The sequence below is a fragment of the Dipodomys merriami genome, unplaced genomic scaffold (assembly GCF_024711535.1).
Source record: "Dipodomys merriami isolate MVZ:Mamm:240054 unplaced genomic scaffold, mDipMer1.0.p SCAF_7, whole genome shotgun sequence".
NCBI classification, from domain to species: domain Eukaryota; kingdom Metazoa; phylum Chordata; class Mammalia; order Rodentia; family Heteromyidae; genus Dipodomys; species Dipodomys merriami.
Genome location: NW_027206290.1, coordinates 72269726 through 72294597, shown reverse-complemented (window position 1 = coordinate 72294597; position 24872 = coordinate 72269726). Strand labels below are relative to the sequence as shown.

General features: G+C 44.2%; 1 protein-coding gene across 7 annotated transcripts in view; it reads right to left on the bottom strand.

Moving 5' to 3' along the window:
- Cep250 (centrosomal protein 250) overlaps positions 1-24872 on the bottom strand; it is a 60756-nt gene that overhangs the window by 23993 nt on the left and 11891 nt on the right. For 4 of the 7 annotated variants that reach the window (XM_070007150.1, XM_070007152.1, XM_070007149.1 and 1 more), the window contains 16 exons: positions 24144-24250; positions 23674-23925; positions 21567-21663; positions 18826-18927; positions 18112-18270; positions 17429-17607; positions 16612-16794; positions 12736-12880; positions 11306-11452; positions 10497-10727; positions 8853-9046; positions 8308-8435; positions 7930-8099; positions 4791-4958; positions 4291-4425; positions 1215-1358 (listed from right to left, as the gene is read on the bottom strand). In XM_070007150.1, the coding sequence (XP_069863251.1) occupies positions 1215-1358; positions 4291-4425; positions 4791-4958; positions 7930-8099; positions 8308-8435; positions 8853-9046; positions 10497-10727; positions 11306-11452; positions 12736-12880; positions 16612-16794; positions 17429-17607; positions 18112-18270; positions 18826-18927; positions 21567-21663; positions 23674-23925; positions 24144-24250 (2541 nt within the window). Of the gene's footprint in view, positions 1-1214; positions 1359-4290; positions 4426-4790; positions 4959-7929; positions 8100-8307; positions 8436-8852; positions 9047-10496; positions 10728-11305; positions 11453-12735; positions 12881-16611; positions 16795-17428; positions 17608-18111; positions 18271-18825; positions 18928-21524; positions 21664-21883; positions 22320-23673; positions 23926-24143; positions 24251-24872 lie in introns of those variants that run through there. The other 3 variants (XM_070007151.1, XM_070007153.1, XM_070007154.1) reach the window with 3 other exon arrangements.

Genomic DNA, 24872 nt, shown 5'->3' with positions numbered 1-24872 from the left:
AATTACCTGCACAAAGGTATGTTGGAGGAGTGGCTAAAGTGGTAGAATGCCAGCTGAGCAAGCAAACTGAGAAAGCATGATGTTCTGAGTTCAAGTCCATTGGACTTAGCTAGACATGATGGCACATACCCAAGATCCTAGCACTAGAGGCTGAAGCAAAATTATGAGGTGTTTCCCTCCCAACCCCCAATACTGGGGATTAAGCACAGGGCCTTACACTTGCTAGGTAAGCATTCTACCACATGAGCTATGTCCCCAGCCTTTTGTTTTTATAATTGGTTTTGAAATAGGATCTAACTAACTTTCCTGATACTGTTTTAATTCTCAATTCTCCTGCCTCTGTCTTCCAAGTAGCTGTGATTACAGGCATGTACCACTACACTAAGCTAAAATTTGGGGCCAGCCTAGGCTACAGACTGTTAAAACTGTTAAAAAAAAATAAGCAAAAGCATTGGATTTAGGATGAGAATAAAAAAAAATATTGATACCTGGCTCCACCAGGTGCCAGGGTTTCACACCTGTAATTCTAGCTACTCAGGAGGCTGAAAATGGAGGCTCATGATTTAAAACTGAGCAAGAGACTTTATCTTCTATTAATTAAGTAGCAAAAAAGCTTTGCTGGAAGTATGGTTAGGTAGTAGAGTACCAGCCACGAGAGAAAAAGCTGAATATAGCACAGTGCACTGAATTTAAGCTGCACCAACATAAACAAAAGAAAACTAGATCTGCCTGAGAAAATCTAAGCTCTGTGACCACCCCCAGACAAAGATATTAGTGGTCCTTTGGTCTCCTGGAACCAATTTCCACAGATACCAAAGTCTGCAGATGCTCCAGTTCATGTAGTTGAATAAAACCTATGCACATTCTCTCCTAATTTAAAATCATCTCAGTAATATTTGTCATACATAATACAATATAAATGCTAGGTAAATAGTTATACTCCACTGTCCTAGAGAATATCAAGACAAAAAATGTACAGATTCAAGTTTTTATCCCTAAATATTTTCAATTGACAGTCGGTTCAATCTCTGGATATAGAATCGTCAGAGACAGGGCTGAGAAGCATGTGCTTAACTCTGAGCAGTCTTCAACTTTCCACTCAGGGTTGGGGCCTGTCTCTGACCTCTCAAGCTCAGGCAGCAGGGTCCTGCAGAGGGGGGTGGAAGTACTGGCTGTTCTGGGAAGGGCTGTAGGGCAGGACTGGGAAGAGGAACCTGTTTCTGCAGGTTTATTTTGTCCTGTAGCAGAGTGCTGCCCTTTTCTTGGAGGGCAGCAAGGTCTTCTCCGTGTCGCTGAGCTGCCACTGTCAGATCCCGCTGAGCCTCCTGGAGTTGAGTGTGTAGCATACTAACAGTTTCCTGCAGAGGGGAAGCAATAGTAAGTGCAGGAATGATTGCCCTGGAGGGAGTAAGTCTTGAAATCTACTTGTATAAATGTCTTTCTGTTGGGTTGGGCAAGAGCTATGGTAAGAACCAACAATCCAGTTGTTTCTACCTCAACTTCTCACTTCGTATCCCTCTGTCCTCATAAAGTATCTAGGCTTATCCATGCTTCTTTGTAATAATCCCTCTTCCAGACCACCAGACCACTGCAACAGCCTATCCATATCCTACCACTAGATGATTTGATTCCTACTCACACAGTCAGTCTGCCCTCCTCTGCTCTCCTCTCATCAACTGAGGGAATGTATTAAATATATATGGAAGGCTTAGTGGTTGGGTTTGTCTTGGCATGCAGAAGGCCTTGGATTTGCTCTCCAGTACTACAAAGAAGTGTGTGAAACTGGCCAACAGTGGCTCATGCCTATGATCCTAGCTTCTCAGGAGGCTGAGATTGGAGGACAACAGTTTAAGGAAAGCCCAAGTATAAAAGTTAATTAGACCATGTAATTGTAACCCCTCTGTACAGTATTTTCACAATAAAAATTAAAAAAAAAAAAGTTAATTAGAGCCAGGTGCCAGTGGCTCACACCTGTAATCCTAGCCACTCAAGAGGCTGAGATCTGAGCACCATGGTTCAAAGACAGCCTGGACAGGAAAATCCATGAGATTTTTATCTCCTATTAACACCAGAAATGATGCTGTGGCTCAAGTGGTAGAGCACTAGCCTTGAGCTGAAGAGCTCAGAGACCACCTCCCAGGCACAGAGCTCAAGATGCACAACCAACCAACCAAAAAAAAAAAAAAAAAAAAGTGAAATGGGAATGTGGCTTAGTGGTGCTGATGCTCAAGTGGTAGAGTGCTAGCCTTGAGCAAAAGAAGATCAGGGACAGTGCCCAGGCCCTGAGTTCAAAAAAGTTAGAGTGAGGCACTGGTAGTCAAGCCTGTAATCTCAGGATGATGGGATCTGAGGATTGTGTTCAAAGCCAGCTGCAGCAGAAAAAACTCTTTATTTCCAATTAACTAACCAAAATAGCTAGAAATAGAGGTGTGGCTCAAGTGGTAGAGCACTAGCCTTGAGCACAAAAGCTCAGGGACAGTATCCATGCTCTGAATTCAAATCCTAGAACTGGTACAAGCACATGCCCGCGTGTGCAGACACTCCTCCTGCCCCCCCCCAAATAACAAAAAACAAAACAAAGCCCCACCTCACTAGACTTCATCTTTAAAATAACCAATGGCTGAAGGCGTGACTCAAGTTGTAGTACACCAGCCCAATAGATGAGGACTTGAATTCAAATCCCAGTACCATAAAAAAAAGGTCTATCTCATCCCTGATCTTAAAATGCCATCCCTCAGTTTCTCACTGACCTTAGAACAAAATCTAAACTACTATGACTAAGGAACGACTCCTACCTACCTCTCCACTTGCCCCTGAGCTCATCACTCATGCTTTTTTTCCCCTTTTAATATAATTTTTATTATTAAGGTGTTGTACAGAGGGGCTACCATTTCATAAATCAGGTAATGAGTACATTTCTTTTTTGGATAATTGTCACCCCTTCCTTTGCTTTCCTCTACTTTCCCCTTTACATCCCTGCCCAGAAGTCATTCCTGCTTTTTTGTCTTCTGGCTTTTTGTGTTTATGTGGTACTGAGGAATCAAACCCAGGGATTCATGTATGCTAAGCCAACTCAACCCCCCTCCCTCCCTCCTTTTTTTTTTTCCTCTTTTTTTGGGGGGCCTGAACTCTGGGCCTGGGCACTGTCCCTCAGCTCTTCAGTTCAAGGCTAGAGCTCTACCACTTGAGCCACAGCACCACTTCCGGCTTTTTTCTTTTTGCTTATGTGGTGCTGAGGAATCGAACCCAGGGCCTCAGGCATGCAAGTCAAGCACTCTACCACTGAGCCACCTTCTCAGTCCCCCCTCCTTTTTTTTTTTTTTTTTTTAAATATGACGCAGGGTCTGGCCTTGATTTTGCCAGATTTCTTTTTTCAAGGTTTTATTGAGTCATAATGATTACCATACAATTCACTCAGACATACTTTACAATTCTATATTTTTCAGTATATCCACAGAGTTTTACAACTATTACTATAATCAGTTTTAAACATTTTCATTACCCCCCAAAAGCACCCCCATTAACAGATATTCCCCATTCCACATCTCATCTCCCAATCACTAATCTACTTTCTATTTCTAAAGATTTGCTTATTGTGGGCATTTCATATAAATAGAATATAATATACCTCATGTGTCTGGCTCCTCTCCCTTGGCATAGTTTTCTTTTTTTTTTTTTTTGTCGACTGTGGGGCTTGAACTCAGGGCGTGGGCATTGTCCTTGAGCTCTTTTGCTCAAGGCTAGTGTTCTAACACTTTGAGCCACAGTGCCACTTCTGGTTTTTGAGGGTTCATTGGAGATCAGAGTCTCATGGGGACTTTTCTACCTGGGTTGGCTTTGTATTGCGATCCTCAGATATCAGCTACCTGAGTAGCTAGGATTATAGGCATGAACCACCAGCATCCAGCTAGGCATACGGTTTTCTAAGTTTGCATGTATTGTGCCATGGCATTGACTTCTTTTGAACTTCAAGTTGCAGTTAGCATATCACTGTCTCAGTGAGGTCTTCCCTGATCATTTTGTCTAATCACTCTCAATTATGTCATCTTACTTATTTCCAACTTACTAAAATCTATCTCATTTACTTTTGGATCTGCTCATTTTGTATCTGTTTCTGCCATCAGAATACAAGTTGAAGACAAAGACTGTGTCCATCCTATTGCCTACTGGGTCACACCTTTATGCACCTGTAATGCATCAGCACCGGGAACAAGGCATAGTGCTTACAAAGTACCAAAGGATTATTCATTGTCGAATGGGTGAGTGGACACCCAGAATTATCTTCCATACCTGTTCCTTTAACTTCTGAACCTTCATGTCTTGCCTTAGTCGTTCCAGCTGTTGGCTGGCATCTGCAAGTTCCTTTTGGGTCTGCAGCAGTGTCTCCAAGAGGGACACTCTCTCCTTCTCTGTTTCCAGCTGCATCTGTGGAGGACAGAAAGGCAAGTGCTATTTGGCTCCAAGTTATCATGCTCATCCAGGAGGCTATATGCACATCCTAGCTGCTCCAGGGCTCTTCCAGCAAACAGTGGAGGCTGAAGGAAAAGAAAAGTCTGAGCACAATGACTCAGAACCAGGAAGTACAAAGATTGCCACTGGTTTGCAGACTGAGAGGATGTGGTAAATGTAAACCCTCCCTCAGGAAGTATGACATACTGCCTGCCTTTCAGTTAATAGACCACCCTACTACTGGTGGCAAAGTGAGTGGCATCCTTCTGGAAGTAGAAAAGGAAGTGGACAAAGATTGAGGGATTACAGAAAGATGTGCAATTCCAATCTTAGCTTCCCACCTGGCAGAGGGCATTGTCCGCCTGGGTCCGTTCCTCTTCCCTCTGTGCTTGGATAGCCTCGGTTTCTGTCTGCTGCTCCCTGAGCTTCATTTCCAGCTCCATTCTTTCCTTTTTTAGGTTCTCCAGAGCCTTATCCAGCTCCTGCTGGTGCAGAGAACGTTCTTTCTTCTGGCCATATAAAGGAAAGGATACTGTTAGAAACCAATGAGTGAGAAGGGGAAGCAGAACTGGTTTGGAATCTCTACTACTCAATATGGGTAACTGTACTTTCTAAAGTTCCTCATATAGAGTTATGAATGTTATTTTCAAAGCTACCACCTCAGCAGGGTGCTGATGGCTCACATCTATAATTCTAGCTACTCAGGAGGTTGAGATCTGAGGATCATGATTCAAAGCTAGCCCAGGCAGTAGAGTCTAAGAGACTTTTTTTTTTTTTTGGTGCCCGTCCTAGGGCTTAAACTCATGGCCTAGGCACTGTTCCTGAGCGTCTTTTACTCAAGGGCAGCACTCTACCACTTGAGCCATAGCCCACCTTGAGACTCTTATCTCCAATTAATCACCAAAAAGCCAGAAGTGGAGCTGTGGCTCAAGAGATAGAGCATTGGGCTGGGAAGGTAGCTCAATGGTGGAGTGCTTGCCTTGCATGCATGAGGCTCTGGTTTCAATTCCTCAGCACCACATAAGCGGAAAAAGCCAGAAGTGGTGCTGTGGCTCAAGTTGTGGAGCACTAAACTTAAGCTGAAGAGCTGAGGGACAGCACCCAGAGCCACAGTTCAGGCCCCATGACCAAGGAGAGAGAGACAGAGAGACAGAGAGAGAGAAAGAGAGAGAGAGAGAGAGAGAGAGACAGACAGACAGACAGACAGAGACAGAGAGAGAGACAAAGACAGAGAGAGAGACAGAGATGAGACAGAGAGAGACAGAGAGACAGAGAGAGAATCTACTTTGAGCAGAAAAAGCTCAGGGACAGTATATAGGCTCTAAGTTCAAGCCTTAGTACTGGCATGAAATAAAATAGGCAGCTATTAAAGGAATAAGGGCAGGGAATATGGCTTAGTGGTAGAGTACTTGCCTAGCATACATGAAGCCCTGAGTTCAAATCCTCAGTACCACATAAACAGAAAAAAGTGACACTGTGGCTCAAGTGGTAGAGTGCTAGCCTTGAGCAAAAGAAGCTCAAGGAGAGTGCCTAGGCCCTGAGTTCAAGCTCCAGGACTGGCAAAATAAATAAATAAATAAATAAATAAAACAGAAGCTAAGCAACCATTTGGAAAATGTAGACATATAGACATAGCAGACATGGTTAGGAGTTTTTTTTCTGAAGGTATCTCTCTTACTTGGCTCTTTTGCTCATGACTAATAGTCCACCACTTGATCTATGTCTCCTCTACTTCTGGCTTTTTACTGGTTAACTGCAGATAAAAATTGCATGGATTGCCTTCCTAGGCTAATCCAAACTGTGATTCCCAGATCGCAGCTTCTTAAGTAGCTAGGACTATAGGAGTGAGCCATTATGTTTTTTGTGGGGTTTTTTTTTGTTTGTTTGTTTTTGGTCAAGACTTTGGGTATGCTAAGTACACATTCTACCAATGAGCTACATTCTGAGACCAGCAGTCTGAGCTCTGAATCCCTAGTCTACCACTTACTGGCCATATACCTGAGTGACTTCTTTAATCATGTATCTCCTTATTATATCAATAAAGTATTCAGCACAGTGGTTGGCATGCAGAAGTGCTTAATAAATGTCAAATATCATTACTATTCAGGGAACACAGGCACCAGGTGGAAGGCTAGGAAATATGCTTTGTAAGAGGGGGAGGGAAGCAGTGGGAATATGGTGGAGGAGGTGTGAAGTTGTTCAGTTTACTGTATTCATGTATAAAAATATCACAGTGAAGGCTGGAAAGGTGTCTCAATGGTAGAGTGCTTGCCCTGCATGTATGAGGCTCTGGGTTCAATTCCTCAGCACCACATAAACAGAAAAAGCCAGAAGTGGTGCTGTAGCTCAAGTGGTACAGCACTAGCCTTGAGCTTAAGAGCTGAGGGACAGAGAGCCTAGGCCCAGACTTCAGGCCCCATGACCAACCAAAGAAAAAAAAAAAAATCGCAATGAGGTCCTGGAGGCAAGACTCAGTGGTAAAGTACCTATGTAGCCATCACAAGGCACAGAGTTCACACTCTAGCAAACAAAATGCAACAAAATCCCCTCACAAATAGAATATGTGTTAACTCAGAATATTTTAAGAAGTTATAAACTTGTAGTCTACACTTTCAATCAGCAGATATGAAGAGCTTAGGGACAGGCTGAGTTCAAGCTCCATGACCAAAAAAAAAAAAAAAAGAAGAAAAATAAATTAAATAGAAAGTCTAGCATGCATAAAAGAATATTGACCAAAAAATGTATAATCTTGAGCCAGTTTAATAGCTATCAATCCCAGGTCCATTCTTCACTTTAAGCCCCGCAACCAACAAAAAACAAAACCGTAATAATAATGGTTAACTAACCAGAAACTTTTTTTTTTTTTTTGTCAGTTGTGGGGCTTAAACTCTCAGCCTGGGTGCTGTCCTAGCTCAAGGCAAGCGCTCTATCACTTGAGCCACAGAGCCACTTCTGGTTTTCTGGTAGTTAATTGGAGATAACAGTTTCTCAGACTTTCTTGCCCAGTTGGCTTTGAACCACGATCCTCAGATCTCAGCCTCCTGAGTAGCTAGGATTACAGGGGTGCCCGGCCAGAACCTATTATTTTTATTTGTTGGTCATGGGCATTGTTTCTGAGCCTTTATGCTCAAGGCTAGCAGTCTATCACTTTGAGCCACAGCTCCACTCTGGTCTTCTGGTAGGTAACTGGAGGTAAGAATCTCATGGACTTTCCTGGCCTGGCTAGCTTCAAATCACAATGCTCAAATCTAAGCCCCTAGTAGCTAGGATTATAGGCATGAGCTATAGTATCCAGCCATAAACTATTCTTGATGTTTATTCATATATTAACTCCTTTAATAGCTAAAAATTAGATTTTACACTTTGGTAACTAAATTTTCCTCTTTTAAGTTGTAATCATGGACCAAGAGTCAGCTGATGGCACAATCACAAAAGGGAAGCCATGTCTGCTCCTCCCTACCAGCCACTTCAACCACCTACCCATTTCTCTATGAGTTGATTTACTTCTTCCTTGTGGGCCATCTTCTGCTGCTCTAAGGCAGTCTGTCCCTCTTGCTCAACCTGGGCCAGTTGTTGGGCAACTGCATCCCGTTCCTGCTCTGCCCGGCATCTTTCTGTGTCCAGTTCCAGCTTCAGGCACTTTACCTCCCCTAGGAAACCAGGAAGAAGCAGCTTTATGAATCTCTGCCCAGCTGCTTTTACCTCATGATATTCTCTTGCTTTCCACTCTACTCTTCTAACCTCAGGAGCAACTCCCATCTTGGCAGACCCGAGCCTGGCTAGAGAAGGCCTCCCAATATCTTGCTGCCTGGCTCTCGACATCTCCATGGAATGGTCCCATTCCAGCTGGACTCTTACCTTGGATTACTTCCTTAGCTTGAGTGATAGTTTGAATCTGGACCTCCAGCTGCCCTCTGGTGACCTCTATTACAGAAATCTGTTGTTGAGCCTCAAACAGACTGCTCTCCAGTTGCTCCTTGGCTGAGCTGTGAGATTCAGTTGAGAAGAGCTCTTACCCATCAAGCCCCTGACCTTTTCTTAAGAGGAATTGGGTTCTAAAAAATGGTTTCTTAGAGAATTTAGGAGGAGGGCAATTATAAATTCATGATACAAAGTTCATATATGGAGCTGAGAAGGTGGCTCAGTGGTAGAGTGCTTGCCTCGCATGCATGAGGCCCTAGTTGGATTCCTCAGCACCACATAAACAGAAAAAGCCGAATGGCGCTGTAGCTCAAGCGGTAGCCTTGAGCTGAAGAGCTGAGGGACAGCATTCAGCCCCAGAGTTCAAGCCCCATGACTGACCAAAAAAAAAAAAGCGAATTCATATATTTAGGGCAGGGAGCTTGGCTATGCTTTGCCTTGCAAAGCTCTCTGTGCCTGGCTGACCTAGGTCTGGCCCCTACCTAAGTCCCAGAAGTTGTTCAGTTAGATCCTGGCGGTCTCGTTCCACAGCCTGCAGCCGCACCTCTAGAGCCGCTCTCTCCCGTACTAGGGCCTCCTTCTCTTGGACTGCCCTGGTAAGTATTTCTTCCTGTCGCTTTGCCTCCTGATGAAGCTGCTCCAGCTGAGCTGTGGCTGTTTCCTGTTGGTGATGTGCCTGAAGGGAAGAAATTAGTGAGAGGCAGAGAACAGGCAGAATTGTAGGGCTGCTACTACCAGGTGAGGGCCATCGGCTCTTCGAAGATTCTGAACCCAACACTATAAGCTTGCGCAATGCTCACTCAATAAGGAATAGTATATATTAATCTCCTTTATCAACTCAGAGAGCTGATAACTTAGGAAGGATACCCTTCAATGGACAAGAACGACCCTGTGCTAGGAATAGCAGTAGACCTGCCCCAAGGAGCTCTAAGTTTTTTGTTTTTTTTTTTCCTGCCAGTCCTGGGGCTTGAACTCAGGACTAGGCACTGTCCCTGAGCTTCTTTTGCACTCTACCACTTGAGCCACAGTGCCACTTTTGGCTTTTTCTGTTTATGTGGTACTGAAGAATCGAACCCAGAGCTTCATGCATGCTAGGCAAACACTCTACCACTAAGTTACATTCCCAGCCCCGAGCTCTCAGTTTTATTTTATTTTTGGTCCAGTCGTGGGCCTGAACTCTCTGGGCCTGGGTGCTGTCCCTCAGCTCTTCACCTCAAGGCTAGCGCTCTACTACTTGAGCCACAGTGCCACTTCTGGCTTCTTTTTTCTTCTGTTTATGTGGTTCTGAGGAATCGAACCCAGGGCCTCATGCATGCAAGGCAAGCGCTCTACCACTGAGCCACCTTCCCAGCCCAAGCTCTCAGTTTTAATACACATACAAAATGCCAGGGAGAAAGTGATCAGTGTCTTGAGAAAGACCCTGAAGTGAGATTGCATAAAATAACTGAAGCAATGAGAGGGCCTCATTTGGTACCAGAAGAAGGTGATGTTTCAGCTAGATCATTTATTGATTCAGTAAAAAAAATGTAGAGCCCTGTCTTGTGTTTGGCACAGAGCTAAAAGCTAGAGGAATGAAACAAGTAAGACAGACTTGTCTTCAAGGCCATGCAAACAAACAATTATAGTATGATGTGAGTCGTGGTTGAAAAGAAAATGTGTAGTGGAGCATATAGGAGAAGCATGTAATTTAAACTGTGGGAGAGCCAGGCGCCAGTGGCTCACACCTATAATCCTAGCTACTCAGGAGGCTGAGATCTGAGGATCATGGTTTGAAGCCAGCCCAGGCAGGAAAATCCATGAGACTCATCTCCAATAAACCACTCGAAAACTGAAGTGGCGCTGTGGCTCCAGCGGTAGAACGCTCGCCTTGAGCTGAAGATCTGAGGGACAGTGCCCAAAATAAATAAATAAATAAACAAACTGTGGGAGACAGTAGGAAGTAGTGGGGAATCAGCAAGGAATTCCTATAGAAATTTCTTAAAACAATGGAAAGATAAGCCATAATAACAGTAGTCTGATCAAGGAAGTAAGACTTTTTCACTCTAAATCCTTCCTGTAGTGTTTTAATTTCTTAAGAGGAGCATGAATGAATCCTTAATGTGATGGTGTCAGTTTTATCGTCTTACCTCACTTAATTTTTCTTTGAGTTCTTTCTTTTCTTCTTGGATGCATTTGAGTTCTGCCTGTAGCTCAGCCCCTGCCCCTTCTGCTTTCTGCAGCTGGACCTCCAGGTGAGTCTTCGTTTCCCATAGGGCTTCCCTAGTTCTCTCTGCCTCTTCGAGGTCCACCTGCAAAGAGCTTCTTGCCTGTTCTGCTGCCTCCACTCTGCTGCACACAGACTGGTTGCTCTGCTCCAACTACTGGCCAAAAAGGGAAGGGGGTATGGAGTATCAAAGACAAGCGGTTATAGTTTCCATAGTCTCAAGTGGTGAGATTGGAATCCAAGTGACATATGAATCAATCCTCCAGAGATGAACACAGGAAAAATCCATTCAGTTTAACTGTATGTTATAAGTGCTAGATTGGCTAGATGCTGAGGAAAGAGATTTAAAAAGGTAAAATCCAGCTGGGGTTCAAAAGGACAGGGATGCAAAAACATCCCTTATTAAAATTATAGGATAAAATTTGTAACATATAGAGATTTGGAGGAACTTTGGCTCTTCAGCAGATTCTATTCTGGTATTCACTAATATCTCAAGTTAACAGGATTAAAAACTATATTTTTCTTTCAGGGTTGGAGCCCCTTCTTAGTCCTAATGATTTACCCTTAAAATCAAAGGTAGTTCTGCTGGGGTATGGAAAAGAAATATTTCAAGTGGCTAAATCTAATCCTGTGCACTACTCAGCACCCTACCCTATTATAAGCATCAACTCTGTCTCTGGTTTATCCTAAGTTGGCCCAGCCCTACCCTGAGATCAGACAAATCTTCCTCACCTGGAGAAGCTGTTGGTTTAGCCTAAGTTTATCTAAGGCCAAAGCCTCATTTAAGGCACTGAGCTTGATAGCAGCAGCCCGAAGATCAGCTACCTCTGCCTTCAGGCCGTTCTCAGAACTTGACAGCTCAGCAATGGATTGTTCTGCCTAAAAACAAAGAGTGTTAAGGAGTTTCCTATTTCCAGTTTTCCTCAAACATTCCCAATACCTGCCCCCCCCTTTTTTTTGGGGGGGGTCAGTCATGGGGCTTGAACTCTGCACCTGGGCTCTGTCCCTCAGCTCTTCAGCTCAAAGCTGGTGCTCTACCACTTGAGCCACAGCGCCACTTCTGGTTTTCTGGTGGTTAACTGGAGATAAGTTTCACAGACTTTCCTGCTGGGGCTGGCTTTGAACCATGATCCTCTCAGATCTCAGCCTCCTGAATAGCTAGGATTACAGGTGTGAACCACTGGTGCCCTGCTACCTCCTTTTCTTATACAAAGATGTTATCACTTCATCTCTTCCCTTATGTTCTTATTAAATTTTTCCTTTCATTAATTCATTTATTCATTTTTTTAGGAATAAGGAGCTCTTAGTATAGAAACACAGCTATAATAATGCATAAATAAGTACAGTTGTAATGATGCCATAGAAAATGTAAACACAAAGTACTCTAGGAGGTCAAAGATGGCACTGAATCAGTTTGGGAGAGTCAAGAATGATCAACGGAGGAGTTGACACTTAAGTTGGGTATTAAGAGATGAACAAATCATAGTTATTAAGCAGGGAGGGAAGAAGCAGTCCAGGTAAGGAGAAAAGCATATGCAAAGTATTGGGAGTTAGGAAGAAACTTAATTGTGAATACAAATATGCTGTGGCAGGGCTGGGAAGGTGGCTCAGTGGTAGAGTGCTTGCCTTGCATGCATGAGGCCCTGGGTTCGATTCCTCAGCACCACATAAGCAAAAAGAAAAAAAGCCGGAAGTGGCGCTGTGGCTCAAGTGGTAGAGCTTAATTAAGAGCTGAGGGACAGCGCCCAGGCCCAGAGTTCAGGCCCCAGGACCGGACCCAAAAAAACAAACAAACAAACAAATATGCTGTGGCAGAGCAAAGGATACAAGGAGTTAGGATAGAGTTTTGGCATGGATGGAGAAATCAGAAATAGTTTGACAGGTAGAGAAGGGCTTTGACTGTGACCCTAGAGTTGGAAAACCATTGGATATTTTTAAGAAACTGACATAATCGGATTTAAACTTCAGAGAACTCATCTAAGTCCAATGTAGAGGATATATCAGGAGGGAGAGGATCCAGAATCAGAGTACTCATTGAAGAAGGAAGACATAAAGGTGATGACTTAAAGGGCGGAGAATCAAACAGGCTTCATACTCCTTTCCTGGAAACACAACTTTCCAAACTGTACACCCAGAAAGTGAGGAGGAAGAAATCTACATACCCTGGTCAGTGCTGCAGTCACTTCTGCTTGCTCTTGCCTCAGTAAGTCTCCTTCCAGGCGACTTGACTGCAGGGCTTCGCGAAGAGTGATAAGTTCACTGAGTGACTCTGACTGCTTGGCTTCTAGGCCCATCAACATCTCCTGACTAAGAAGGAAGGAGAAGGGCTGAGAATGTTGCTTAGTGGTAGAGTGCTTGCCTAGCATGCATGAAGCCCTGGGTTCGATTCCTCAGTACCATATAAACAAAAAAAGCCTGAAATGGCGGTGTGGCTTAAGTGGTAGAGTACTAGCCTTGAGCAAAAGGAGCTCAGGAACAGTGCCCAGGCTCAAAGTTTGAGCCCCAAGACTGGAAAAAAAAAACAAAAAGGAGAGGAGAGAAGAGGCTACAGAGCCAAACCCTAACAGGTAACAAGAATTAATTCCCTTACTGATGCAACAGAATGAGGATAGTTTTTTTTTTTTTTTTTTGGTCTGGTCGTGAGGCCTGAACCCTGGGCCTGGGCACTGTCCCTCAGCTCTTCAGCTCAAGGCTAGCGCTCTACCTCTTGAGCCACAGTGTCACTTCCGGCTTTTTTCTTTTTGCTTATGTGGTGTGCTGAGGAATCGAACCCAGGGCCTCAGGCATGCAAGGCAAGCACTCTACCTCTGAGCCACCTTCCCAGCCCCAGAATGAGGATAGTTTTAAAAAGGGCCTAAGGGAAAAAAAAATCCAAGACATGTCAAGTGAAAAAAGCAAGGTTCAGGACAGTATATATAATGGACTGCCTTTTGTGAAAAAAAGAAGAAAAATTTGCTTATATTTGAATGAAGTAGCACTGAAAATTAAAGAGGAGATTAATTTTAGTTACCAATAGGAGAGAGAGAATGAGATAGAAAAGGCAAAAATGTGAGACTTCTCTGTGTATAACTTTTTAGATTATTTAATACTTTAAACATTAACCTAGGTGCTGGTGGCTCACCCCTATAATCCTAGCTACTTGGAATCTGAGGATTGCAGTTCAAAGCCAGCCTGAGCAGGAAAGTCCTTGAGACTCATCTCCAATAAACTTCCCCCAAAAGAGCCAAAAGTAGAGCTCTAGCTCAAGTGGTAGAGTCCTAACCTTGAGCAAAAGCTCAGGGACAGAGCCCAGGCCTTGAATTCATGCCCCAGAACTAGCACCTCCCCCCAAAATTAAACATATCATTAAGCCAGGTGTGTTACATTAAATTATCTATCCTTCCTCTGATACAGGGGTGATCTGTTCTAACACAAGGCATGATCTTTATGGCAATTCTTCAAACTTTCACTTTCAGAGACTACAGGTACAAGGAAAGAAGGAGTATACACCAAGGGTAAAGAAATAGCTCTGCTATCAGTTATTTATTTATTTGCCAGTCCTGGAGCTTGAACTCAGGGCCTGGACCCTGTCCCTTAGCTGCTTTTGCTCCAGGCTAGCATTCTGCCACCTCAGTCACAGTGCCACTTCTGGCCTTTTCTGTTTATGTGGTACTGAGGAATTGAACCCAGGGCATCATGCATGCTAAGCAAGCACTCTACCACTAAGCCACATTCTCAGCCCCTCTGCTATCAGTTATTCAAGACCTACCATATAATAGGATCTATGCTGGCACAGAAGAAAAAAAACCTGCTCTAATCTTTCTACCAACCCTTCAGTACTATCTGAAGAGCCAGAATCACTGTTTTGTCTATCAAATAAGAGAGATTTGCAGATCAGTGGAGGCCACTGACTGAAATACTCTTTTATTTTTTATTTTTTGTGTGTGCCAGTCTTGGAGATTGAACTTAAGATCTGGGAGCTGTCCTTACGCTTCTTTTGCTCAAGGCTAGCACTCTATCACTTGAGCCATAGTGCTACTTCCAGCTGAAGAGAAGCATCTCATGATCTTTTCTGCCAGGACTGACTTCTAACAGTAATCCTCAGATCTCAGTCTCCTCAGTAGCTAAGATTATAACAGATGTGAGCCACCACCACTGCCTGGCTTCCTCTTCCTTTTTATTTTACTCTTCCTTTACATTTTTTTTTTTTTTTGCCAGTCGTGGGGCCTTAACTCATCCTGGGCGCTGTCCCTCAGCTCTTCAGCTCAAGGCTAGCGCTCTACCTCTTGAGCCACAGTGCCACTTCCGGCTTTTTCTGCTTATGTGGTGTTGAGGAATCGAACCCAGGGCCTCAGACATGCAAGGCAAGCACTCTACCACTGAGCCACCTTCCCAGCCCCTCTTCCTTTACATTTTTGCTCCCAGCCAGTATTCTATTACTTGAACCAGGCTTCCAGTCTGACATTTTGCTGATTAAATGCACATAGAGTCTAACAGACTTGTTTGCCAATGCTAGCTAGCTTTGAACCAAGATCTTTCAGGTCTCAGTCTCTTGAGTAGTTAGGATTACAGAAGTGAGATGCCAGCACCTTGCTTAGACTTTCCTTTGCTTTTTGTGTGTTATCCCAGGGGCTTGAACTCAGGGACTAGGCAGTGTCCCTAAGCTTTGTGCCCTAGGTTAATGCTCTACCACTTGGCCATTGCTCCACCTATGGCTTGTTTGGTGCTTAATTAGAGATAAGAATCTCATGTACTTTCCTGCCTGGGCTGGCTTCAAACCATGATCCTCAGATCTCAGCCTCCTGAGTAGCTAGGATTACAGGTGTGAGCCACTGGTGCCTGGTTGGACTTTCCTCCTCCTCCTTCTTTTTTTTTTTCTGATCCTGGGTTTGAATTCAGTGCTTAGATGCTACCCCTGAGCCTCTGCTCAAGGCGTGTTCTACCACCTGAGCCACAGTACCACTCCCAACCTTTTCTGAGTAGTTTACTGGAGATTCGAGTCTTGCAGACATTCCTGTCCCAGCTGGCTTCAAAGATACTCAGATCTCAACCTTCTGAGTACCTAGGATTATAGGCATGAGCCACCTGTGCCTGGCTTGGACTTTCCTTCTCAATCAATTCATTTCTTATTACCTCACAGTGTATCTTATTCTTTAGCAGCCCAGCCTACTCTGAACATGAATAAGCCTTTCTGCTTTTAGTTTGCTATTGTTTGGATTGTTTTGAAATACTTCTCCCATCAATCAAAGTAGGTCTAGGTCTACCTCTTCTCCCATAAAGCTTTACATGCTCCTCAATAAATGTTACTTTTTTTTTTTTTTGGTTGTTGTTGATTGTAGAGCTTGAACTCTGGGCCTGGGCGCTATCCGTCAGCTCTTCAGCTCAAGGCTAGTGCTCTACCACTTGAGCCACAGCATCACTTCCAGTTTTCTGAGTAGTTTATTAGAGATAAGAGTCTCACAGACTTTCCTGCTTGACCTGGCTTCTATCCACAATCCTCAGATCTCAGCCTCCTGAGTAGGTAGGATTACAGGCATGAGCCACTGGTGCTAAATATTGCTTTGAAATTCTATTTAGCTCATACTTCATCTCACATCATGTCACAGTTGTTTACTTATCTGTCTTTTCCATAACACCATAAGGTTCTTGAAATAAGGGCTTGTCTTACTCAATTTTGTATCCCTCTTTCTGCAGAAGAAGGAATAGTAAGCGAATCTGAACCTACTGTGGTTTTTTTTTTTTTTTTTTGGGTCCGGTCATGGGGCCTGAACTCTGGGCCTGGGCACTGTCCCTCAGCTTTTCAGCTCAAAGCTAGCGCTCTACCACTTGAGCCATAGCGCCACTTCCGGCTTTTTTCTTTTTGCTTATGTGGTGCTTGGGAATCGAACCCAGGGCCTCATGCATGCAAGGCAAGCACTCTACCACTGAGCCACCTTCCCAGCCCTGAACCTACTGTGTTTTAAATTTCTGGGTCTTCACTTCGTAAGAGATGGGAGTCAATTGAGGAGGGTGTGGAACAAAAGGCAGGCTAGACTCCAAGAAGGAGAGGTCCCACTTACAGACGATCCCTCTCTCGGACAGCCAGATGCAGCTCCTCCTGCTGCTCCTCCTTTTCTCCCTGGGCAGTGTCACCCTGCAGCTGTAGCTCCATATTGGCAGTTCGAAGTCTCCATGCCTCCTGCTCCAGCACCTCCAGTTGATGCTGTAGCTCTTCTCTGGCCTTCTGCAGGAGCTCTCGCTCCCTGTAAAGAGGAGACTAGAGATGAGCAGATCTCAAGACCCATATTCCTTGCTGGAAGCAGGGTCAAATGAGAGAAATACTTGTTTCCTTTAAACATTCATCTTCCTTCTGAGCAGGAAACCATTTTTTATAATGTCAAACCCCAAAACCCAAAAGCTTTTCATGTAAAAACAAGAGACCAAAAAAGAAAGCAACCTTGTTCAGTCCAAAGTCTCAGAGACAGCAGGAAGAGTCATTCAAAAATGGGTGACAGTGGCTCACAAATGTAATCTTAGCTACTTAGAGGCTGAGATCTGAGGATTGTGGTTAGAAGCCAGCCTGGGCAGGAGTTTGTGAGACTCCTATCTCCAATTAACTACCAAAAAAGCCAGAGGTAGAGCTGTGGCTCAAGTGGTAGAGTATAAGCCTAGAGCACAAAAACTCAGGAACAATGCCCTGGCCATGAGCAAGCCCCAGGGGACATGTGACACATGCGCGCGCGCACACACACACACACACACACACACACACACACGCACGCGTGTGCGCGCGCACACACACACACACACACTCACACACAGAGTGATGGGGATAAGTGGCTAAATGAGGAATGAAACCAGATGTGGAAGGCAAGCATGAAAAGCTTATCTGCTCACTTGCTGAGAGAGTCCACCTCTCCCTGAAGGCCAGTAGCCTGCCCTGCCAGAGTGTCCCGCTCCCCAGTAAGTGTCTGCAGCCTTTCTTTCAGATTTTTTCCCTCTTCTTCCCATTGATCATGCTGCTGCTGCAAGAAGTTCATAGCCTCCTGGCAGCCCGAAAGCTGCTGCTGTAGGTCCTGTGGAGGGAGAACAGCAGAAATGAGATGATTAGCAAAAGGATTAAGAGAAAAGGAAGGATTTCAAAAGCTTGACAGCAGGGCTGGAAAAAGGAGACTGAAAGTTGGTGCAACAAGGATTAAGTTGGACCAGAGATGGGGCTGGTTGAGAAGTCAGAGGACCAGAGGTTATTGGGCTTTTGTGACTCTATTCTCTATTCATCATCTTCAAATGCACAGTGGCATAGGGAGATGGACATACACCCAGACTGTCCCAGGATTCTTTTCTTAGTGCTATGCCAAGATCACATGCAAAATAAAGCATGTCACTGGCTGGAGAATGTGCTTGTTATCCTCAAGCACAAGAGGGCAAAAAACACAGGAGGTTCTAATAGTCACTTTGGGGAACTGACTAAATATTGCAGGAATGGCCAACTAACAGGGGCAGTCCAAGCGAGGGAAGTACCTAGGGCACACATCATTTTGGCTCCAAGATGTATGGCTGAGTGGCACTGGGGTTCTCACCTGAATAGTCTGGTGTCTCCGAGTCAGCACCAAATGCACCAGAGTGAGAGCCTTGTCTGGGTCCTGGGGGTCAAACTGAGAGGAGAAGCCACTAGAGTCCAACGGCAGGGAGCTCTCATGACCACACTCTTGAGCTATATTGTCTCCTTCCACCAAAGCCTGAAACCCAAAACAGTGTGCTCACTACCCACTGACCGAAACCTACTGTCCACAGACCCAAAACAGTGTGGTCACCACCCCAATGACTGAAGCCAAGTATCCACAGAGGGTCTTATACTACAGCCTGTAGTATTCCAAGCTTTTCTTTCTCAGGGCCTCTCCTGAGGGTAACAAAAATGGCTGTTCCTACAACTTTCCACCTTTGGTCACTCAAGTCTAGGATGAGCAACAAGGCTAGAATTCCTTGTACAGCAATAACAGATAAAGAAATGTAGGAAGATAAGACTATTGCTGTGATAAAACCTAGATTTAGCCTATGACCTGAGAACTGCTGCTGGTAATAGGAAAGAGAGCCACCACACAGTAATAGGACAAGAATGCTTACCTACCCCCTAGGGTTTCAACCTTCAAATAACTTCAGAGAACATATCCCTTTACATGACCCTAAGCCCAAACTTCAGAATGGCTTGAACTGAGATAGACTCATAGGACATAGAGGCCTGGGGAGAAAAGCAAGGCATTACCCAGTTACCACAACAGAAGGCTTACTAGTACCTGAGTTATGTCCTTGATTACGTGCTGCAAAGACAACTTCTCCGCTTGGACATTCCTACTAAGAGATGCTTCATGTTCCATTAACTCAGCATGATTTGTTTCCTGAACAGGGAACAGAACAAGGCCAATGTTTTAAGAGAAATTCATAGCTAGGCCTGGTGGCTTGAGCCTATAATCCTAGCTGCTTGAGAAGAATAGATTAGGGGATATACCTATACTATGAATTCATACTCATATACCTATGGACTATATCTTGTTTAGCCTATTATATAAAATTTAAGTGAATACAAATTTAAAAATTTGGCATAAAAATCTCAAAGAGTTAAGGATTGTGACAGTCCATATCTTTAATCCCAGCACTTAGGAGGCTGAGGCAAGAGAATTGCAAATTCAAGACCAGCCTGGGCTATATTATATAGTGAGACCGTATCTCAGAAAAACAAAGTAAAACAAAAGTTAACAACTTCAGCTCCCATTCTTAGATGGAAATAATTTACTGAAGTTGAAAAGTATAATGCCTACTTGACATTTTATTTCAGGATCCTTCATACTGAGCTCAACTGTCTCCTGCAGAACTGAAAACTAAACATGAGAGTTCTAGAAAACCAGAATTTATGACCCAATCTGCTTGACTAATTTATTATCTAAGTCCTGTAAGTATTTGAATTAAAAAATTCTTGACAAAAAGGAATAAGAAATGTATAGACAATCCAGGGTGGCTCATACTTGTAGCCAAGATCTGAAGATCAAGCCGGGCGCTGGTGGCTCACGCCTGTAATCCTACTCAGGAGGCTGAGATCTGAGAATCGCGGTTCAAAGCCAGCCCGGGCAGGAGAGACTGTGAGACTCCTATCTCCACTAAACCACCAGAAAACTGGAAGTGGCGCTATAGCTCAAGTGGTAGAGCACTCGCCTTGAGCTGAAGAGCTGAGGGACAGCGCCCAGGCCCAGAGTTCAAGCCCCACAACCGACAAAAAACAACAACAACAAAAAAAAGATCTGAAGATCATGGTGTGAAGTAAGCCTGGGGAAGACAAATGCAAGACACTTATTTCCAATTAACCAACACAAAGCCAGAACTGGAGGCATAGCTCAAGTGGTAGAGTACCAGTCATGAGCAAATATACTGAACAAGAATATGAGACAAGAGTTTAAGCCACAGTACTGGCATAACAAAACAAACAAACAAACAAAAAACTCAGAAAAGCTAGCTCCAGAGGACCCAACTTGTACTAGGAGATTAGGAAGGCAGGGCGCCTGTTGTTCAAACCTGTAATCCTAGCTACTCAGGAGGCTGAGATCTGAGGATCTCGGTTCAAAGCCAGCCTGGGCAGGAGAGACTGTGAGACTATTATCTCCAATTAACCATCAGAAAACCAGAAGTGGTGCTGTGGTTCAAGTTAGAGTGTTAGCCTTGAGCTGAAGAGCTAAGGGACAGGGCCCAGGCCCAGAGTTAAAGCCCCACGACCGACAGGAAAAAAAAAAAAAAAAAAGATTAGTACCACATAAACAGAAAAAGCCAGAAGTGATGCTGTGGCAGCAAAAGAAGCCCAGGGACAGTGCCTAGACACTGAGTTCAAGCACTATGACTGTCAAAAAAAAAAAAAAAAAAAAAGATTAGGGGTATGCATGTGAACAGCAGTTCAGGAGCTACCTAAAATCAGAGACCTAAAAATTTGATTCTAATGTGCAGTCTTAGAGAACATCGCAGGCAGTGTTGTCAGGGACCAAACCCTCACTCCTTTACTAAGCAGGATGTTCAAATGAACAAATTTAATTTGAGCCCAAACCTACTACCCTTTAACTTCTAGCCACTGATATTGGTTCTTCCCTGAAAAACAATGAACATATATCAACTTTCTTTTCCCAAATATCAGATTGTCAAACAATGTGATGACAGCCATTGTGTCTACCTCAAACCTACCCTAAACTTTGCTATATTCCTCAGTGGTTTCCCTAACGTCTATGTTCTAAAATTTCTTCCGATTTTTAAAAAAAATTTTGGTGGCACTGGGTGTTTAAATTCAGCACCTCACACTTGCAAGGTAAGTGCTCTACCCCTTGATCTACTCAACCAGTATGAAGAGGTTTTAAATTTCTCCATGTATCTCCTTCCTAGTGGCTTGTTAATTTGATAAGTATCTCTTTTTTCTTTCTTTTTTCTCAGAAACTGGGGTTTGAACTCAGGGCTTCAGGCTTGCTAGACAAGCACTATACCATTGAAGCCATACTCCAGTCAGTACCTCCTAAGAATGTGCCACCAGGGGCTGGGAAGGTGGTTCAGTGGTAGAGCGCTTGCCTTGCATGCATGAGGCCCTGGGTTCGATTCCTCAGCACCACATAAGCAAAAAGAAAAAAGCCAGAAGTGGTGCTGTGGCTCAAGTGGTAGAGTGCTAGCCTGAGCTGAAGAGCTGAGGGACAGTGCCCAGGCCCAGAGTTCAGGCCCCACAACCAGACACCCCCCCCAAAAAAAAGAATGTGCCACCCCTCACTGAAAATGACACATTACATACATATACCACTGTAATCTCACCAGGAATATGGTTCGAACAGTGGATAGTTAATATATATTGCATGCATAAATGAGTTAATTACTTTTAAGATTCAGCCAGAATTAATTTTTCAGTTTTGTAGGAGTTCATCAAGGAACATTTAATTTTTTTCCTGCAGTGCCTGTCCATAAAGAGCAAGTGACTTACAAACCCACTCCCAACTCCTTTCCAGAACAAAGTGTATTATACCAGGATCTCCATTGTCTCTCTCAGAGCCTTTACCATCTTTTCATAATCTTCATTTTGTTTCTGAGATTGGGCCAGCAGAGCAGAGAGCTCAGTCACCCTAAAGAAAAGAGCACAGCACTGTCAGCTGGACAGCCCATGGATGGAGCTGCAATGCAGCACACCCAAGCCCCAACCCAGACACTCCCACTTTCCACTGCAGATCTCCCCAAATCCCTTGGGTACCCCCAGCCCCTTTTGAACTCCTTAAATGCATGATGCTATATAGCCTTGAACTGGTAGGGAAAGCCAAAGCCACTCAGACACATGCAGGGATTTACCACATCTCAAGGCTGGAACACGTGTTTGGGGGCCCCAGAGCTGAAGGAAAGCCCTGGCCCAGGCCCTTCCAGGCCTCGCTTGATCTTGAAGTCAAGCATCCTGAAGCCAATAAGAACATCAGAATTGCCACATGGGAATAGCCCCAAGGTCCCTCTAGCCCAGGTTCTGACTCTGATAGGAAAAAAGGAAGGGGGACTTGGAAAAGAGAATAATCAGCCTCTCTGATATTAATCTCAAAGTTCAGCAAAATCACTGACATTTTTATCATGTAGCACAATCAACTTGGACCTCTGTGCCTGTTATATGGATGGCAAAACAAGTATTTCTCAAAGGAGTATCCTCTAGGAGTGTAGATGGTTAAGTTCTGATTTTTTTATATATCGTCTCTAAGAGCCTAAGTCACTGTATATTCATTCATTTAACAATTATATCAATCCAGGGGCTGGGAAGGTGGCTCAGTGGTAGAGTGCTTGCCTTGCATGCATGAGGCCCTGGGTTCGACTCCTCAGCACCACATAAGCAAAAAGAAAAAAGCTGGAAGTGGCGCTGTGGCTCTAGTGGTAGAGCGCTTGCCTTGAGCTGAAGGACAGAGTTCAGGCCCCACGACCGGAAACAAACAAAAATAATAATTATATCAATCCAATAAACATCAAGTGCCTATGCATGGTAGATATATAGAGGGCAAAGCACTAGAAACACAAAACTTAGTGAGACTGTCCTTTGTGCAAAACAAAAAGCAAAACAAAATAGTTCTCCAATTTCTTTTTTTTGTAGGGGAAGAGGGTAAGGAGGTACAGGGCTTGCTAAGTTGCCTGTGCTAGCTTCTTCCTACCCTAGTGTTTCAAGTGCTGTACCACTAAGTTTAGCTTTACTCCTCTAAGTTATGTATACCATTAATAGGTGAAGATAGAACTTTAGCCATGGGGGGCTGGGAAGGTGGCTCAGTGGTAGAGTCCTTGCCTTGTATGCATGAGGCCCTGGGTTTGATTCCTCAGCACCACATAAGCAAAAAGCCGGAAGTGGCACTGTGGCTCAAGTGTTAGAGCGCTAGCCTTGAGCTGAAGAGCTGAGGGACAGCGCCCAGGCCTAGAGTTCAGGCCCACGACTGGACCCCAAAAAAAAAAAAAAAAAAAGAACTTTAGCCATGGGGTATAAGCTTTGTCCAATAGGATTCTGCTTATGTTCCTGCCCTTAACATCATTAAAAAAAATTTCATTACAATCCAAAAATTAAAACAGCAGGCTAACAGTGTAGTTCAGTAGTAGAACAGTTGCCCTGGTTCTGATTCCCAGCACCACAAAAATAAACAGATCAACAGACCTAACCAAAACAAAAACAAAACCTAAGCAATTAATGAGATTAATGCTGTATCAAGCAGACCAAAAAGACCAGAGTCTGGTAATATAATAGGCTATTAAAGTTATATACTTCAGAGAAGATGTGACATGTCTTCCCTAAAGGACAGGGAGAAACAGAAGAAAGCATTCCAGGTCAAAGTAAGCGTGTATGAGGGCAGAGAAGCATTGAACAGCAAGAGATTTGTTATTGATAGAGGATAGCTACCTGTATAAATTAATAAGACAGAAATCAAGCTGCAAGGTAGCCTGAGTGCAGAGGTCAGTGACAAGCCCCAAAGTGTGGCAATGGATTTCAAACTAGACTACTCTGACACACTTCCTTCCTCTATCCTGGTGCAAATACTCTTGATATCTCCCTTGCCTATCCCTAACTCTCTAGGGAAGTCAGCTTTCCCTCTAGGAACTCTTCCTAGGACTGCAAGCTATCTCACCGATCCTGAAGTTCAGCCTTCTCCAGATCCCCTTGGCTCCTGAGTTGCATTAACTCCTGGCTCCTCTCATGGGCTTCCTTCTCCAGTTCCTGGATCTTGGCTAGCAGTTGCAGCTGCTGGGCTGGCTCGCTGTCATCCATTTTCCCAGATCCAGTAGATTCTCGAGATTGTGCTCCCATGGTCAAACGCAGACAACATGTCAGCAAGGACCCAGAAAGCCTCGCATGTTCAGCCTTTAGCTCCATCAGATCTCTGAGTACAAGCAAGGAAAAGAGCAGATTCCGACAGGGACCAAAGAAGAGAATTTAGAGAATGGGGACAGAAAGCCTGAGAGGCAAGTCTGGGAAGTCATCTGAATCCAACAAATCTTCCCTATCCCAACCCTATGTCTGATCCCTTCTACAGCAGCCCACTAACTTAAGTCTAGAATTGGTAGGGGTAAACCTCCTCCCTTCTGTTCCCACACTAACCTGTCAGTAGCTGACTTCATTTCCAGGAAGTGGCGTCTGAAGGTCACCACCTCCCGCCATAGACTGAGAAGGCGACCATGTTCCCCTTTCAGATAGCCCTTGAAGAACTGTGTTCAGAAACCCAGGTCACACTCAAGAGAAGACAATAACCTTGGATTTTCTTTTCTTCCTGATCTGAGCCCGGGCTTTGAACTTGATACCTGACGCTTTTGCTCATTGACTAGTGCTGTACCAACTGAAGCAATGTCTCCAACCTTTGGATTTTATTTGTTTTGGATTCTTTTTTGGTGGGGTGAGGGCAAGTAGGTTGGTACTGGACCTTAAACTCAGGGCCTCAAGCTTGGTAGACAAGTGAACCACAGCCCCTGGTCTGACAGAGGTGTGTGTGAGTGTATGTGTGTATCTCCCAATAGAGGACTGTTTGAGCATACATACACATATTTTTTTCTTTTAGCACAGAACAAAGGCTTAGGAAATGCTTACTTCCTGGGATCTGAAAATTTCCCCAGGGTTCATAACCAGTTTTTCTTCTCATTCAACTTAATGACTTTCTTAGCATCTAGATAAACAGATTCCCACAATAAAGGGAGTACAAGAAGAGTTGCTTTAAATGTCACGCTACCTGCCAGCAAAGCCTAAAGAAGGCATGCAATGGCACAATTACAGAAGGCCTAACCAGGACAAAGTTGTCGAAATGGATGAGGATTCTCACAGGCTTTAACAATGACA